General features: G+C 44.7%; 1 protein-coding gene across 5 annotated transcripts in view; it reads left to right on the forward strand.

The window, feature by feature from the left end:
• The window catches only part of TSEN2 (tRNA splicing endonuclease subunit 2), a 42,584-nt gene that overhangs the window by 14,510 nt on the left and 9,698 nt on the right, over window positions 1-18,376 (forward strand). For all 5 annotated transcript variants that reach the window (XM_084902608.1, XM_084902611.1, XM_084902607.1 and 2 more), the window contains 4 exons: window positions 4,822-5,338; window positions 6,175-6,252; window positions 13,620-13,670; window positions 16,873-17,011. In XM_084902608.1, the coding sequence (XP_084758734.1) occupies window positions 4,822-5,338; window positions 6,175-6,252; window positions 13,620-13,670; window positions 16,873-17,011 (785 nt within the window). The remainder of the gene's footprint in view (window positions 1-4,821; window positions 5,339-6,174; window positions 6,253-13,619; window positions 13,671-16,872; window positions 17,012-18,376) is intronic.

The following is an 18,376-nucleotide window of genomic DNA, read 5'->3' on the forward strand; positions in this document are numbered from 1 at the left end:
TTTTTAGATAACCTTTTCTGATGTGGTAGTTCATGCCTTTTTTTTTTTTTTTTTAATAGTCTTTGAAATGTATTCGAATTTAATGTGAATCAAGTAATATTGTACTGCTAAGTTTATTTTTAAAAATAATCCTAAACCAAATCCTTTGCAAGTTGAATTCCTTCCAGAATATGAACAACTGCCCTGCAGTGTGTATGTCTTTAAGTGCCACGGTGCTTAGACCTCCGTGTAGAACTGGCTTCCTGTGCTGTGTGGGCTTACACGCCGGCCCAGTCCTTGCTCTGCACGTTCAGGGTGAGGGACAGGCTCTCCCAGAGGCTCTTCCTCGTCCACTCTCGTGCGAATCCTTCCTCTGGGCTTTGTTCCCCTGGAGCATTTCTCCCTCACCCTGCACACACACACACAGCCTGGCTTTCTCCGCACTCCACACAGCCCGCTGGTCGCTCTCTGAGCTTCTCTCCTCTCCACCGCCTTTCCCTCCGCTGAGCTGGGGGTCTTTCCTCCAGCTCCATGGAGTCTGCTTTGGGGGCCCTCTCGGCACGGTTTGTCACACCCCAACATTTAGAACCTCAGTTCTCGGAGAGCGGGGACCACGTCTGGTTCCTCTTGGCAGCCCCAGCACCAGCGTTCCCTTGGTCGGATCTTGTCGACTTGTGTTAGTCCATCCAAGTCCTCCCCGTCCCTGAGGAGCAGCTCGAGTCACAGCTCCTCTCGGAAGCCTTTAAAACCGCGCAGCCCACAGTGGTTCCCCATCCTGCTTCTGCGTGTTTGACAGGATCCGAGAGCCCCTTTTGTTCACATGCCCAGTAACCCTGGGGCCAGATGAGGGTCTGGGAGGCAGTGGCACTGGGGAGATCTCAGTGGCTGCTTTGGCTGAGACTGCAGGCTGGGCGTGCGGGTAGGGCCCCAGGCTGTGGGAGGGGCCTGCTAAGAACCTGGCAGAACCCACGTCCCTGGAGGTCGCTGCAACCAACACTGAGACCAAGAAACCGAAGAGAAGCCCGCCCCTCAGCTGCATCCTGATTAGGCTGGCAATAAAGGTGACGTGACATCAAGCCAGTTTGAGCATGTAAGTTTCTGAATGTCATCTACCTGAGGGTTATCCCTTGTAATCTCCGCAGTGTAATATTCCAGGGATGTTATTGATCCCTGTATTGGTTCCCTAGACATAACAGAGTGGCTTAGAAGAAGAGAAATTTATTCTCAGATCTGGAAGCCAGAAATCCAAAACCCAGGCACGGAGGGCTGTGCTCCCTCAGACAGCTCTAGGGGAGGATCCTTCCTCGCCTCATGTTGGCTTCTGGTTGTGGCCAACAACACCATCCTCATCATTACGGCCGGTGGGTTCTGGTTGCTCCAACAGTGCCAGTTACTGGTCTGTACACACCTGTGCCATCTCAGGTCATCTTGAGAAACCTTTCCAGCGGGTGTAGTCCTTCCGATCCCGTACATGGGAATCGGCAGTTACCTTGCCCAAGATGACATGAGATTAAGCCACAAAGTCCAGCTCCAGAGCCTGAAAGGAACTGACCATAATGAGAATAATACAGTTTTGTATGCTGGCATTTCTGAAATATGTTCCTTGTGCTAGGCACCATGCTAATAACATGTTTATGGATTGTCTCCGTAAGTCCTTCCATCCCCTCCGTGAGGTGGGTCCTGTTATTTTCTGTCTTTGACAGGTGAGGAAACAGAACCAGAGGAGGTTAAACCTGCTCACGGCTAGGACTTGCACCTAAGCAGACTGACTCAAAACCAGTTTGCTGTGAACTCCCAGTGATAAAGGGGCACTAAGTAATAAGATGGTAGAGAAGGGCGCATTCTGTGGAAATGGAAGAGGTGTGCTCAAGGCATAGAAACACGAGGAGCTGAGGCGTGTTCAAATGGTACCATCTGTGTTGTTGCCCTAAAATGGGCCTGCTTTTCCTCAGTCTCATTACGGTTTCTAACCAGAGCTGCTGCCGCCTTTCCCTTCTGCCACTCTCCCATGTTTCTGACTTCCACTTTTCTGCGTTTCTCCGGCAGTGTTCGGGGTTAATTGCGGTAGGATTTGGCTCTTGAAGGCATTGCCAGTCAATGAGAGGACACCTGTTCCATGACCCATATGCCATGTGTCTTAGTCATTTGTGCGTCTGGCTGTTTGCATCACCAGCCTTACTTAGAGTCTTTCTTTCTCCGTACTTTTATAGCCACTGTCTCATGTGCGCTTCCCTAAATATCTGAGGTCATTCTGAGTCAGAAATGCAGTCATGATTCTGGCATTTGTCAGGAAAGCAGACAGAGGCTGGAGGTGCTCGGTGGCTTAGCTGAGAACCGCAGAAGTGCCAGCTGCGGAGCGCGAAGTGCAGTCTTTGTCCCCACGTGGCTGCCCCTGCCCTCGAAGAGCAGTTAACTGAGCTGTACATTTCTATTCATTAAAATGTCATTTGCATTTCAATGTGATATATAGTGAGTCAAAATGTCTTTATTTTTCAAGTCTCCCTAAAAACTTGGCAATCATATAGTAACACATTTATCCAGCACTTGCTACATCCCGAGCACTTCACGTGTCTTGTCTCCTTAAACCCCTGCAACAGCCCCGTGAGGTAGGTACAGTGACCCCTGATTCACAGGAGAACTGAACCTCAGGAAGGCACATAACTAGTGCAAGACCAAGGTGGGGTGAGGGTTTGAACTCACACCTGCCTTGGCCCCTTTTTTGCAGAGGGCAGAGCAGTGACCCGTATGTGCCGTCTCTCTCTATTCCAGCTCTTCTGCTCAAAGCGGGGAACTGTTGAATCTTTAATTCTGTGCTTCTTTCATATATTTGGAGTCAAGGAATTTAATAAAAGTGGATCCCTTCCCCAGAAAGATATACATGGACACAAAGATTTGTGTTCAAATGAAGAAGATTTATAGTCCCATGGAAGCATCGAGCCAGTGCTTTCAGTGATGGGAAGAGCAAAGACTATTTTTAGATCTCCCAGGTGAAAGTTTTTTTGTTTTTGTCTTTGTTTTTCTATTGTTTCCATGCCTCTGATTCTTTTTTTTAAATTAAATTATTATCTGTGTACATATCTTACCATTGCCCTTCCCTCCCATACATCCCCTCCCTCCCCAGAGTTTTGTGTCCATTGGTTGTACTTATATGCATGTCTACAAGTCCTTCAGTTGGTGTCTTATCTCCCCCAGATCTCCCTCCTCCCCGCTGTAATTTGACAGTCTGCTTGTTGCTTTACTATCTTTATATCTGTCTTTTGGTTCATCAGTTTATAATGTTCTTTAATATCCATAAATGAGTGAGGTCATGTGGTGTTTCTCTTTCATTGACTGGCTTATTTCACTCAGCATGATGTTCTCTAATTCTTCCCAGGTGAAAGTTTTAACTGCATGCACCAGTGACCATACTCCTCATACCGGTGAAAGGCGTCTCGCTGTTGCATGGGCAGCTACATTTTTTTGCCCTGGTTATAAAAAGTTGTACATAACATGATCCTTCTGGGGCAGTGGTACCATTTTCCCCATCTTAAAGAGAAGTTAAGTAATTGGCTTTGTCACACAGTTATAAGTGTCAGAATCAGGGCTGACCACAAAATGTGCAAGGCCAGAGTCCATGCATGTCATCGCTGCATCATCCTGCTTTTTCAGTGTTAGAGTAGCCGTGGCATGCTTTAATTTTTAAGTCTAACAGACTGTCCCCAGTATACAGGAATACATGTTCATCCCCATGTAGAATAAACAGGATGTGGAGAGTTTGGAGATTCTTCTGATGAATTAGGATTAAGTAGCCACAGATCTCTTTTTCAAATACCCGCAGAAGCCACTTTCCTTGTTTAACTGTGTGTGGGATGTAGCAGTTTATAAGCTATGACAGTCAGTCATCCCTATGCAGACAGAATACTCAAGGTTAAGACTAAAATTACCTCTGACACCTCACAAGCCATGTGTCCTCTTAGGTGCTTTTGACACTGATTGCTGTGAGTTTCACAGTCTCTGGCCTCCGCAGGCGGGATTTCCCACACATGGCCTTCCGCAGGCGGGATTTCCCACACCTGGCAAGGCCTCGCATCCCATGCGCCATCCCAGCAGCATCGTCAGGTGCCCGCAGTCAGCAGAACGGAGCCCTGTTGTCTTGTTGTAAATTCTGTTACCGGGAGGTGTTCAGGGTTTGCCTTCAAGTTTAAGAAACTAAGCATGTATTTTCTCGTTAAAATATAGTTAAAAAATTATGGAAGAAGGGGCCTTTTCTGTTAGATTGCTTGGCTGTATGTACATAATCGTAAACATTTTTTTCCATGTGACCTCCACTGAGACATCAGGAGGTACTGTGAAAAATATCGAAATGTTCATTTTTGCTTTCCAATACCAAACAAAGACTCGTTACGTTATGAATGGAAGATATATCTGAAAATGTAATACCTAAAATTGAAAATAGCACAGAACAAGTTCTGACAAAGAGTGGCCATTTTCTCTTTATGTTTACCAAAATCATTTGGTCCACCAATTGTAAATTATACAAATTGTCATACTTTGCTAAGCTGAGGTTAATTTTTTTTTTCTTAATTCAGGAAGTTAAATGAAGCTCTATAATAAAAGCAAACAAAAGTAGTACATGTTCATTGTAGAACAGTTAGAGGGTGCAGAAAAGTATAAAGACTATACCTATAGCTCACCATTGAGAAAAAACACTGTAAACATTTTGGCATACTACCTTCTCATCTTTTTTACATGTTCTGTTGTCTTTTTTTTTATGGGCTTTTTTTTTTTTTTTTTTTTTTTTTTTTGTCGTCTTTTAAATTCTTAAATTCAAGTGTTGTTGCTAACACTATTTCTATTTTTCAGGTATCAACGTAGTGTAGAATGGGCCACAGAGCTCATACGAAGACAGGGGAAGGATGAGAGTACAGTGCACAGAATCCTTGAAGATTACACAAAACCACTTGAGCATCCTTGCCTAGAACAGAATGAAGACGTTCCATTGCATGATGAGATGAACTCTGAAATGGTTTCCAAAATAGAATCCATAGCAGATAGAACGAAACTCTCTGTGACGAACGGAGACTTGGGAAAGTCAGATGATACGGAGGATCCCAGCAAGCCATCAGACCGCCTGCAGGACGGCTCTGGGCATGACCCACTGGCTGCAGACGGCTTCGATAAACACTTATCGGAGGCCGCTGCACCTCTGCCCCACATCCATTGTAGCCAAAGAGATGTCCTCTCCCAGTGCGGTGCTCGGGACAGCTGCCAGCGCGGGGGTCTCCTCCGTGCCAGAGAGGGAGCGCCTGCTGAGGAGTACGTGCTGGTGGAGGAAGCCGTGTGTGAGGTGAGCGAGAAGGAAGGTGCCCCGAGTGAGAAGGTAAGTAGAAGAAAATAAATCACTTCTCCCAAAGCCGTTTGTTTCTGGCCGATAGAAGGCGTTGGCTGTTTGGATGTCCCTTACTTGGAACGGGTAGCAGTCCCATAGAAGCACCCGGCTTATGTGAGAGCAGTCAGGACATCATACTGCAGACGCCCCAGGGGAGCCAGCAGGCACTGGGTCCTGCCCTGCTGGCTCAGTGGTTGTGAGGGCTGTTTCAACTAAAACCTTTAAAGTTTGTGAATAACTTACCTTTTTAATAAGTTAAAGCAGGTCCCATAATCCTGTCTTGCTAGGGAGAGAAAGAAACGCAGTGGTGATGACACATAGTCTGAGTACAGCCGAGGGGCGGGTCTCAGGCGTGGAAGTCAGCCGTCCCCCGGGAAGCAGTTAGCAGGCACTTCTTTGAGGGACACTCTGCCAGAGTCGCCCTGGAATTATCTGTAAGAGAAACAATCCAATCGCTAAGGAGTATGCGAAACACCCGCTTGAAGAAATATTAGCTCGCCTTCCGAGCGAGGCTTATGGCTCATTAAGAACCTAGGCACATGCTTACGAGGTACAGTGAAAAAAAGCAGCACATAAAATCAACCAACAAAACGATCACCACGGGAAATACTCATGGGGCACAAAGAAAGGGAATAAACTGTTGAAGTAGAGAAACAAAACTTTTCCACCTAAGTAATAAAAACTTACTACTTTTTAACAGTATGGATCCAACAAATGTGAATCTGGGAAATTTATAGGAAAGAGGTTCATTTTAAAATGCAGTCTCCTTTGTATAAAATGCAGTGCTTCCCATTTGTTCTGTATGTATTACCTTTCTTTCTCTTCAGTCGGCACAAAAGAAGAGACTCGTCTGCAGAAGAAATCCGTATAGGATCTTTGAGTATCTGCAGCTCAGCCTAGAGGAGGTATGTGCCCCGCCTGTTTCCTTCCCAGCTCCTGGTCTCTGGGACTGGACAACACTGTAGATTATAGAGTCTACCTCCAAATGCAACCCTGCATGTGACTCAGTAACTCTGGGTGTTCCCTTCTGCAGAATTACCAACACATGCTCTCTTCAAGACAATAGCTGCTTTCTCAGAAGGTGACTTAAAAGGTGGCTTTCTAGCAACTGCATCATGTTTTTCCTCTGATTTGGAATTCCTCTAGCCTGTGTTCACATGACATTCAGTCCTTTTTTTTTTTTTTTTTTTAATATATTTTTATTGATTTCAGAAAGGAAGGGAGAGGGAGAGATAGAAACATCAATGATGAAAGAGAATCATGGATCAGTTGCCTCCTGCACTGGGGATCGAGCCCACAACCCAGGCATGTGCCCTTGACCGGAATTGAACCTGGGACCCTTCAGTCCACAGACTGACACTCTATCTACCGAGCCAAACTGGATAGTGCCAGTCCTTCCCTTTTTGCTTACATTTGTACTGAACACAGACATGTCCTGTCTGCCCTTCAGGGTAGCACCCCTTCCTCAGTCTCATGTCCATGGTGTGCCTCCTCTCCAGGAGCGCTCCTGCCTGTCTTGGATAGCTTCTGCAGTGCCTGGCACAGTTCTTGGCGGATATCTAGGTGTCAGGGCCTGCTTGTTAAATGCATCCGCATGGGTGATTTCATAGATGTGTGCACAGAGAAGTAACTGTGTCTCTGTAGCCTCTTGATCTCCTGGCCTGCATGTACTCCCTTGCAGAGAAGCCAGCGATACAAAGAACAGACTTTCAGAGCAGGAAGGGATGTTTGGAATTATTTACTTCATCTCATTTTACGAATGAGACAGTTTAGTCTACTATTGAATATACAATAGCCACTAGCTGCGTGTGGCTATTTAATTTAAACTCATTAAAATTTAACGTAATTCAAAATTGTTTCTCAGTTAGTTGTGCCAACTACATTTAAAACACAACAGCTCTGTCAGCATGCTCAGTGGTTAGAGCGTTGGTCTGCGCACTGAAGGGTCTCGGGTTCGATTCCTGGTGAAGGGCACGAACCTGGGTTGCGGGTTCCTTCCCCAATCCTGGTCAGGGCGTGTGCAGGAGACAACCAATCAATATATCTCGCACATTGACGTTTCTCACTCTCTCTCTCTCTCTCTCCCTCCCACTCTGTCTAAAAGCAATGAACCTGGGGAGGGAATGAGATCTGGGTAGAGGGGATCAATGGGGGGGGGGGAAAGGAGGACTTCTGTAATACTTTCAAAAATAAGTATAAACTGAAATATATCTATATACATAAAAGCCTAAGAGACCATTATGACCAAACGACCTGTCTGCCAGTCGCTATGACACACAATGACCACCAGGGGACAGATGCTCAATGCAGGAGCTGCCCCCTGGTGGTCAATGCATTCCCACAGCCAACCTCACATGGCTCCTTCCCCCAGATCCCAATGGGGAGAGGGGCAGCAGGCCAACCTCCCACAGTCCCTCCCCCCTGACTGGCCAGTCCCCCCCGATAGGCCTTGATCGCTGGCCAGGGTGAGGGACCCCCACACACACACCCATGCATAAATTTGTGCACCAGGCCTCTAGTATATATAAAATACAATAAAAGCAATGGAAAAAATATCCTCAGGTGAGGATTAAAATAAATATCTAATAAAAATAAAAAACTAAAATAATCATAGCCACATGTGGCTAGTGGCTGCAGCATTGGACAGTACTGTGGGTAGGTGCTTGACCTCCGAGTCTCAGCTTTCTTCTCTAAAATGAGGGTTATATTAATATAACATCTTCTTTATATAAGGTCTGAAAACTAAATTATGCCTGTAATGGGTTCAGCACAGTGCCTGGATATAGTACATGCTCAGTAAGTGTTCGTGCCTGTTATTCTTATCATTATCATCATTATTAAGTTAGTTGTAAAAGCTATTTAGTAGCTAATTCTTTCACAGGGTTTTTTTGTTTGTTTGTTTTTTAATCCTCACCTGAGAATGTTTTTTTTTATTTATTTTTTTAATATATTTTATTGATTTTTCACAGAGAGGAAGGGAGAGGGATAGATAGCTAGAAACATCGATGAGAGAGAATCATCAATCAGCTGCCTCCTGCACACCCCCTACCAGGGATGTGCCCGCAACCAATGTACATGCCCTTGACTGGAATCGAACTTGGGACCTTTCAGTCCGCAGACCAACGCTCTATCCATTGAGCCAAACCGGTTTCGGCTGTTTTTATTGGTTTTAGAGAGAGAGAAAGGGAGAAAGAGAAAAACATCTATCAGTTATCTCCCGTACGTGCCCTGACTGGGGATCGAACCCAAGACCCTTTGGTGCACAGGATGACACTTCACCCAGCAGACTCACGAGCCAGGGCACAGTCAGCATTTTTTTTTTTTTTTTTTTAAATATAGTTGGTTTACAGTATCACATTAATAAAAAATTTATTTGTTTAACAGTATGAATCCAACGTATGTATTTGTTCTGTATGTATTTTCTTTCTCTTCAGTTTCAGGTATGTGCCATCAATATTTTGCAAGAATATTCACTGGGTATTTACTTTGTGCCAGGCACTGGGTTTAGTACTAATAATTCAGAAGTACATAGAATATGGCGCTGGTCGTAGAGGTAGCTCTGAAGTAACTATAATTCTATGTGATGAGTACAGTGTGATATGTATGTATTGTCCCCGTGTTGCTCCTCTTGTGTCCTTGAATCCAATGCCTGTCGTCCATTAGGTGCTTAATAATGATTTGTTAAACGGATGTGTACGAGGTGTGGGATTTGCACAGAAACTGGTGGAGTCTGAAGGGACGCGTGCTAGCTGGAAAGATTTTCCAGAGCCGGTGGTATCTGCAGATGTTAAAGGATAAATAGGGATTGCCAGGTGGATATGGGACAGCATGGGCTCTTCCTTCATGCAGCTCAGTCCCGGAAGTGAGAGCACCGCACAGGAGGGCTAGATGGTGGGAGGCGTATCTGCGAGTAGGGGGTCTTAGCTGGCCACGGTGGCACCAGGGAATTGCAGGCAGTGATGTAGGGGAGCAGCAGGGACCAGAGCTGGCATTGGGAGGAGTGTGGGCTGGAGGGCGGAGGCCATGAGGACCCTCTCCGCTCCGGTAGGCGGCATCCATAGGCCCGGAGAGAGTATCAGGTGTAGAAACTGGGGTTCAGCCTTACTGTTCCAGGTGGGTGACCAGTTGATGCTTTTAATGACAAAAAGCCTCCTCCCAAACACGCCCTGAAGAAAGGCAGGAGTGAGAGGAGATAGCTGATGAGACTGCTCCGCCTTTTTGAAGCTGGTTGGCTCCTGAGAACATTCCAGAGACATAGTGCAATTGTTTTCAAGGAGCACACAGCTAAACCTGGTTCCGCTTCTCAGTTCTGTGTGGCAGATGGCCGTTGAAAGAATCGCCCGTGTTTGGCACACCACTTGCTCTGTTTAATGTATTTCCGTAAATGTCTGTCAGGAACACAGCAGCCCTGCTGTGGTGACTCAGAGCAGTTCTTTTTAGGGATTGAGAATGGTAATGTCACCGCTGACTTAAAGAGATCTGTTTTGGAGAGCTATTTTGCTGTTATCTGCGACATTAAAATAATTGTTAAACTCATCCTTCTATCTTATTAGTATTGTCAAAGAAAATACTTACCAATGAGATCTCAAGGGGCATCATTGCCAGTCTTCCCAGACCTCCTCAGTGTACTGATGACTTACTTCTAAATAAAACCAACTCAACTGAAGTGAGACTCTCTCCATCTGAAATAAGTGCCTGAAATCAGTTTGCATTGATTCATGAAAGTCATTTTAGTCGGCCTAAAATGAAACCAATGCCTCATTTTAGGCCGACTAAAATGAGGCCTTGGTTTCATCAGTTCTTAGGGAAATGTATGTTTGCTAATAATGGAAAGTCTCTGAAGAGCTTAAATTCTAACAGACACCAGGAAAGAATTTCTTGCTGGGTGAAAATTGGATGGAACTTTTCCAGCTACCGAATCTGAATGATTGTTAGAAAGGAAGGGAGGCTGAAACGAATTGAGCAGTTAGGTGTTTGCATAGCTTTTTAAATATTTTATGAGATTTAACCCCATTAAAACTTCAAGAAGGCATTATTATTCCTATTTTATAGGGGAGGTAGTATAGTTTAAATGAGTTCTCCAAGGCCATGGCCAATAATGAGATCCCATCCCAGATCTGTCATTTCTCAAAGCTCGTTCTTTACACCATTCTGAACCAAGAAGTGAGAAAATGAAAGGGAAAAAAGGACGTGGCTGTTCGAGGAACCAGCTTTGTCTTTCCCTTTGCACCTTTAGGCCATTGTTGGTGTCCATCTGAGAGGAAAACAAAAGTATTCTTTTTTTTTTTTCTTTTCTTTTTTTTAAATATATTTTATTGATTTTGTACAGAGAGGAAGGGAGAGAGATAGAGAGTTAGAAACATCGATGAGAGAGAGTCATCGATCAGCTGCCTCTTGCACACCCCCTGCTGGGGATATGCCTGCAACCAAGGTACATGCCCTTGACTGGAATCGAACCCGGGACCCTTCAGTCCCCAAGCCGACGCTCTATCCATTGAGCCAAACCGATCTCGGCAAAAGTATTCTTTATCAATAAGTATTGGGCCATGGGAAGGAAAAAAGTCACAGTAAGATTGAGGACACCTGGCAAGGCTGTCCCCAGTAGCTGAAAGGAGAGCCAAACCTGGTGTCCACACTGAGCACGCTGGAGAAGGGAGCTGAGGGCCTGGCCTGCTCCGGGGGGCTCTAGGCCTAAACCAAGCACAGGATCCAGGACCTGCTTCTGTATTCTCCCAGCACACGCATTGAGCACCCATAGACAGTTCTGCTCTCACAGAATTTGCATTCTGTTTGTAGAGACACACATAAGAAGGATATTTTCAGACAAAAATAAATGCTCTTTTGAAGAAGACAGTCAATATGGGGGTCACTTAAACCATGTGGCTTGGGAAGACCTCTGAGAAGTGACCTCTGAGTCTGGGGCAGATTATGCCAGATGTGGGAATAGCAATTACAGAGGCAAAAATGAGCTTAATGTGCTTAAGGGACAAGTGAAGCCACGAAGGCTAGAGAGGCTGGTGATCAGACATTGAGCTGCTGCAGAAGGTGGGAAGCAGGAATGCAGTAAAGGCCCTGGCTGATGTTGCTCAGTGGTTAGAGCGTCCCGCAGGTTCAGTTCCGGTCAAAGTCAAGAGCATGCACGTACTCGGTTGCAGGTTCTGAGCCCCAGTTGAGGCACGTGCAAGATTGATGTATCTTTCTCACATCAATGTCTCTCCCCCTCTCTCCTTTTCCTCCCCCTCCCCCTTCCACTCTCTAAAAAATTAATGGAAAAAATATCATAGGGTGAGGATTAACAAATCAAACAAATAAAAGAATGCAATAAAGCCCTTTGGAGGGTTTTAGTCACAGGGGCCACATCTTCACGTTTTTTTGTTTTGTTTTGTTTTTGTTTGTTTGTCTGTTTTTTAAGGAAGGGAAAGGGAGAGAGAGGTAGAAACATCAGTGATCAGGAAAAAAAAAATCATTGATTGGCTGCTTCCTGCATGCCCCATTGGGAGCTTGGGCCCGAAACCCAGGCGTGTGCCTCGACTGAGAATCCAGCCATAATCTCCTAATTCATAGGTCAGTGCTCAGCCACTGAGCCATGCCGGCTGGCCATCTTCGTGTTTGAGAAGATGGCCCTGGCTCCTGTGGAGAGGGGACTGGAAGGGGCTAAGTAAAAATAAGGAGGCCTTGGCACAAGTCCAGGCAGGAGGTGGTATCTGGACCATGGAACCACCTTCATTTCCAGAGAATCTCTGAAGATGTAGTAGTTCTCAAGCCATTTTATTCTTTTAAAAATTACTGAGAATTCCAAGAAACGCTGTTATGTGAATTTATAGCTATCAGCAATTACCAGGTCACCTCCTTGGTTCAATTTATTCCTAGATATTTCATTCTTTTTGATGCCATTATAAATGAGATTTTTTTTTTTTTTTCATTTCTCTTTCTGGTGGTTCTTTATTAATGTACTAGAGACCTGGTGCATTAATTCGAGCACGGGAGTGGGGGGGGTGTCCCTCAGCCCAGCCTGCACCCTCTCCAATCTGGGACTCCTCGGGGGATGTCCAACTGCCGGTTTAGGCCCGATCCCTCTCACAATCTGGGACTGCTGGCTCCTAACCACCCACCTGCCTGCCTAATTGCCCCTAACGCAGGGGTCGGCAACCTTTAAGACATAAAGAGCCACTTGGACCCATTTCCGAAGGAAAAAAAAAAACCTGGGAGCCGCAAAACCATTGCGACATTTAAAACAAATATAGCACTGCATATATTGTTTCTTACCTTAATGCTATATACCGGATCGTGCAGTTAGCTGTCAATCTGAAGAAAAAAAGGACTTGTTCACTTAACAAAAAGAGCCTCATGCGGCTCCGGAGCTGCCCTAACTGCTTCTGCCTGCCAACCTGATCACCCCCTAACTGCTCCCCTGCCAACCTGATCGCCCCCAACTTCCCTCCCCTGCCAGCCCAATCATCTCCAACTGCCCTCCCCTACAAGCCCTGTTGCCCCCAAGTGCCCTCTCCTGCCAGCCTGATGGCCCCCAACTTCCCTCCCCTGCAGGCCTGGTCGCTCCCAACTGCCCTACCTTGCTGGCCCAATGGCCCCCAACTGCCTTCCCTGCCGGCCTGGTCACCCACAACTGCCTTCCCCTGCCGGCCTGATCACCCACAACTGCCCTCCCCTGCTGGCTATCTTGTGGTGGCCATCTTGTGACAACATGATGACAGGCATCTTGTGGTGGCTACATTGTAACAATGTTGCCCGAGGTTGTAGCACAAGGGCAGGACCGTACCTAGGCTTTTATTGTATAGGATAGAAACTCAACAGATTTCTTTCTAGGTATTTTATATCTTACAATTTTGCTGAATTTATTTATTAGTTTTAATAGTTTTTTGGTGGGTTCTTTAGAGTTTTTCTATATATTATAACATGTCATCTGTATTATAGGCACCTTCTTTCCCAATTTAGGTGCCTTTTATTTCTTTTTCTTTTTCTTTTTTTTTGCCTGTTTGCTCTGGCTAGGACTTCTGGTACTTTTTGAATAAAGGTGGCAAGAATGGGTGTTTTTCACTTATTTTAAACCAGTTTGGGTCATTCATATTTTCTTAGATTTTTTTTAATCTTTGAAGATTATATGATCCATTTCTGTTAAAAATACGTGACCGTTTTGATGAATATTCAAGAACATTAATTTGTATTTGAGGTGAAAACAAGTCAATGTGTAACATAATTTTTCAGCAGTTTGTGAATGGTTTTTAATGAGCATTTTCTGCTTGCTCTGTTTTAGGCCTTCTTCCTGGTCTATGCTCTGGGATGTCTAAGTATTTACTATGAAAAGGTAAGTTGTTTTATGTATATGTAATCTACGTTAAGCTTTGCTGATATTAAAAGTAGGCTGTAGTAATTTCAGTTGCTTCCGTAAATAAAATAGGAAGTGACTTCTTTTTGAAGTTCAGCTTTGGGTCCTGATTTGGAACTGTTCAGGCAAAAGCCAGCTTTGACCCTTTTAGGTTGAATTTTATTCCCAGAGATTAGGAGAAAAGGAAATCTATGTCAGGACAGTACTACAAAATTAACAACAAAAGTTAAAGCTACAGTGGTGCCTCGCATAACGAACGCCTCGCACAGCGAACTTTGGACAGGTTTTTCATGAAACCATCGGCCAAAAAGCAGAAAATGGATGAAGATGTGCAAGATTCGGTAGACTCTACTTAGTCTGTCTTAAAATTAAAAAAATGTGTGTTTTTTTTAAAAAAAAATTATGTTTTTAGATGTATCTAAATAAAAATATGTCATCTTAGCATATTTTTTTATGTCATCTTAGCATATTTTATGCTACAGAACGAATAATTTTTTTAACATGTATTGTTATGGGAAAACGCGTTTCACATAACGAACTTTCCACATAACAAGCTTGCTCCTGGAACGAATTAAGTTCGTTGTGTGAGGCACCACTGTACCAGTGTTTAACACTACTTCAGACTGTGTGTTAGGTGTTTTACATACAATATTTCTAATCCTTCCATCTGGTGAGAATTTTAAATATTTTTTTTAATATATTTTATTGATTTTGTACAGAGAGGAAGGGAGAGAGATAGAGAGTTAGAAACATTGATGAGAGAGAGTCATCTTTCAGCTGCCTCTTGCACATCCCCTATTGGGGATATGCCCGCAACCAGGGTACATGCCCTTGACCGGAATTGAACCCAGGACCCTTCAGTTTCCAAGCCGACGCTCTATCCATTGAGCCAAACCAGTCTGGGCCTGGTGAGAATTTTGTAGATGAAGTGACTGAAGCTCAGAGAAGTTACCTCCCCCCAGGGCAGGGTAGCTCCAAAGCACATGATTTTGCACAGCAGCTGCTTCCCTTAGGAGAAAGGTCATCAAAAAGAAGGTGATACCTTTGCTTGCCTTCTAGGAAAGGAAGTGGAGGGCTGAGAACACATATGGGAGCAGACTTTCTCCTGTACATTTTTTTTCTTAAGAATAGGTTTTTATTGATTTTTATAGAGAGAGGAGGGAGAAGATAGAGAGAAACATTGATGTCAGAGGAAACATCAGTCAGCCGCCACCTTCATGCTTCCTACCGGGGAGTGAGCCTGCAACCCAGGCATGAGCTCTGAACGGGAAGCGAACCATCAACCTTTCAGTGCACGGGACAACACCCAGCCAACTGAGCCACCCTGGCCAGGGCTCCACTGGTCCCTTTTTGTCCTTTTTGAATTCTGAACCATGTGATTCTGATACATATTCAAAAACTGATTCAAATGAAATTTAAATTAAAAAGAAAAATGTAAGCAGAGCAGTAAATAGACTAGAGAAAGCATATTTCGTTCTGTTCTTGGAAGTACATAATTTTATCACTCATCAGATTTTAATTATATAAATCTTTTTCACAAGTATTCCATGGGTTTGAAAATGGGTGTCTGGCTAATGGGTGACTCATTTTCCCAGATGGTGGCCATTCCTAGCCCACCCTGCCTCCTCTCCTGGGCGTCAGCTGAAATTTGTCAGAACATTCAGCATCTGAAACATGGTGGGCCATCCAACTGGAAGCTCAGCCTTCTCTACAAGACTTGCTTCTCAGAGGAGGGGTTGAGTGTTTGCTCGCAGTGGGACTTGAAGGCCACACACATATGGAGCTTCCACCTTAGGAATGACTCCAAAAAAATAGAAGGAAAACCACAACTCTAACTCATACTTATGGCATTAAAATCTTCCTCTGAGCCAACTGAGCAAATCTTTTCGAGTGACTGAACCTTAAACCAACTGAAAAATTGACCATTTTACTGAGCACTGAAATGAAGCAGAAAACTTCCCCAACTTCTCTGGTTTTCATTGTTGTATTTTTTTTTTATTTTAATTTTAATTTTTTTGGTAATGATACATCAGAATGTTTGTTCTCTGAACCGAACATTCTCATTCTCTTCAAGTCCTACAGTAGAAACAAAGTCCTCTTATAAGCAGTGGATTATTAATTTGTGCTATCAGATAACAAATTCTCTAGTTTCAAAAACTAAATGGAGCATTCTTTTAAAGCTTTTACAAAATTATGTGTGGCTTTTTCTGAGCATGGCCTGACATATACCCTGTTTCCCCGAAAATAAGACAGTGTCTTATATTAATTTTTTCTCCCAAAGTTGCGCTAGGTCTGATTTTTCAGGGGATGTCTTATCTTTCCATGCGCTAGGTCTTATTTTCGGAGGATGTCTTATTTTTGGGGAAACACGGTACTAGTAGTAGCTGCTCTTTTGGAACATGCTGCCTTGTGGACTTGTTACATTTGAGCCCCCAGCTCAAGTGTACTCGTTCCTCCGCCTGGAATGTACTTTCCCAGCCGCCGCCACCACCCCCTCCGGACCCTCCACCACCCCTTTCTCTCAGACGTCACTGTCTCAGGGCAGCCTCTCCCGAGTCCTTAGAGCAGCGCTGTCCACCGGAAATGCCATGGGAGCCTCAGACAGGAGCCCCGTGGATAATCTAACATTTTACGTAGCCACATTAAACAGTCTTTTTTTAAGGTGAAATTAACTTATAATATATAGTTTGTGTAACCCAACATGTCCAAAATTATGGAGATGGTTGTTTTTATACTAAGCTTTTTAAATTTTGTGTGTATTTTACATTTGCAGCACCTCTCATTTCGGCACCTCATTGGACAGCACATGTCTAGCTCTTCTAGTTAAGTCCCTCTGTTCTGGGTACCGTGTTTGTTGTTGTTAATCCTCAAAAGGATTATTTTTTTCGTGAGAGTGGTAGAAGGAGGGGGAGAGAGAGAGACATCGATGTGAGAGAGGCGCATCGATTGGTTGCCTCTCATATGCACCCCAACTGGGACTGGGGAATGCCCTTGACTGGGAATTGAACCTTGACCCTTTGGTGTTCGGGCTGATGCTCTAACCATTTGGCAACATTGGTCAGGGTGGTAACATGTTTGCTTTATTCCCTGCTCCAGCTTCACACTTACAGACGTTGATTCACTGGATGAGTGATGAGTGAGTACATACATAATAATGCCTATTTTTGTTCAATAACTTTAGGAGCCTTTAACAATTCTGAAACTCTGGAAAGTTTTCACGGTAGTTCAGCCCACATTCAGGACTACCTATATGGCGTACCATTACTTCCGAAGCAAGGGCTGGGTTCCCAAAGTGGGACTTAAGTACGGAACAGATTTACGTAAGTAATTTGTGACTTGTTAAGTGTGAGTACCAGGGTTTGCATCAGATCCTAGGATGAAAATCAGATTTGGCTATATGTGCTGTTGCTAATCTTTCCTACGAGGTTCTTCCTTCTGGCTTAAATATGAATATAGGATGTTTGGATTGGGTTTAGGGTATGTCCAGAGTGAGTGAAAGGGGCAATCTAGGAGAAAAGCCCAGGAGTAGAAGCTTGCAGACCCAAGTCAGGTTCCTTCTCTTGTCCGCACTATAATCTACAGCACCCCCATATCCCGACCCTCACCTCTCATTAGCCATGTGGTCATGTTATATAGGGCAGTCCCTTGTCCTCTGGGCCACAGTTGCCTCAGCTGGCAAATGAGAATAATCATCCACCTATATAATAAAGAGGTAATATGCAAATTGACCCTCACACACTCACAAGATGGCTGCCTACAACCAGGCTGACAGGGGCATTAATGAGGGATGACCGAACAACTGAACAGCAGGCTGCATGGGGTGACCAGGCCGGCAAGGGGGAGGGGGGGGCAGTTGGGGGTGACCAGGCAGGCAAGTGAATGATTAGGAGCTAGTCGTCCAGGATTGTGAGGGGGATGTCTGACTGCCGGTTTAGGCCCGATGCCGGCAAACAGACATCCCCTAAACTGGCAGTCAGACATCCCCAAGAGGTCCCAGATTGGAGAGGGTGCAGCCTGGGCTGAGGGGACATGCTATCCCCGCCCCCCCCCCCTGCATGAATTTCATGCACCAGGCCTCTAGTTATATTAATAACGACAGTTCTCATTTATTAATCATTTCATACATGCCAAGCATTGTACTAAGTGTTTTACTTTCACTAGCTCATTTAATGCTTACAGCAATCCTGGGCAATGGATACTTGTTAACCTCATTGTTCTGAGAAGGAGACTGCAGTATTGGGAGCATGGGTCATTTGCCCCTAACAGTTTTCAGGGCCAGTAACTTATAGAGCTGGACTTTCAATGTTGGAGCGCAAACTCTGAGAAACTTCTACATAGTTCTTCCTCCTCTGATCTTTACTTGAAGTGAGGAGTCTGAGCCATGTAAGCACTTCATTCGACAGAGAATTAATTGCTGAAGGTCTCCTGTGGCCAGGAATACAGAAGCGAACAAGACAGGCACAGAGCTGCCTGATGGAACAACTTACTTTTTGGCGGGGGAGACAAACAAGCAAAAAGACATAATCCATTTGCAGGTTGTAATTCAATAGAGCAGAGTAAAGGACGCTGGTAAAGGTGCTCAGGAAAACACTGAAAACGTGTGACCACAGTGAGAGCCGTTCCCTTGGGAATCTGGGGAAGAACATGCTAGGTAAAGTGAATGGTAAGTGAAAAGGCCCGGAGGC

The sequence above is a fragment of the Pipistrellus hanaki genome (assembly GCF_964339955.1).
Source record: "Pipistrellus hanaki genome assembly, chromosome: 13".
Taxonomy (NCBI): Eukaryota; Metazoa; Chordata; class Mammalia; order Chiroptera; family Vespertilionidae; genus Pipistrellus; species Pipistrellus hanaki.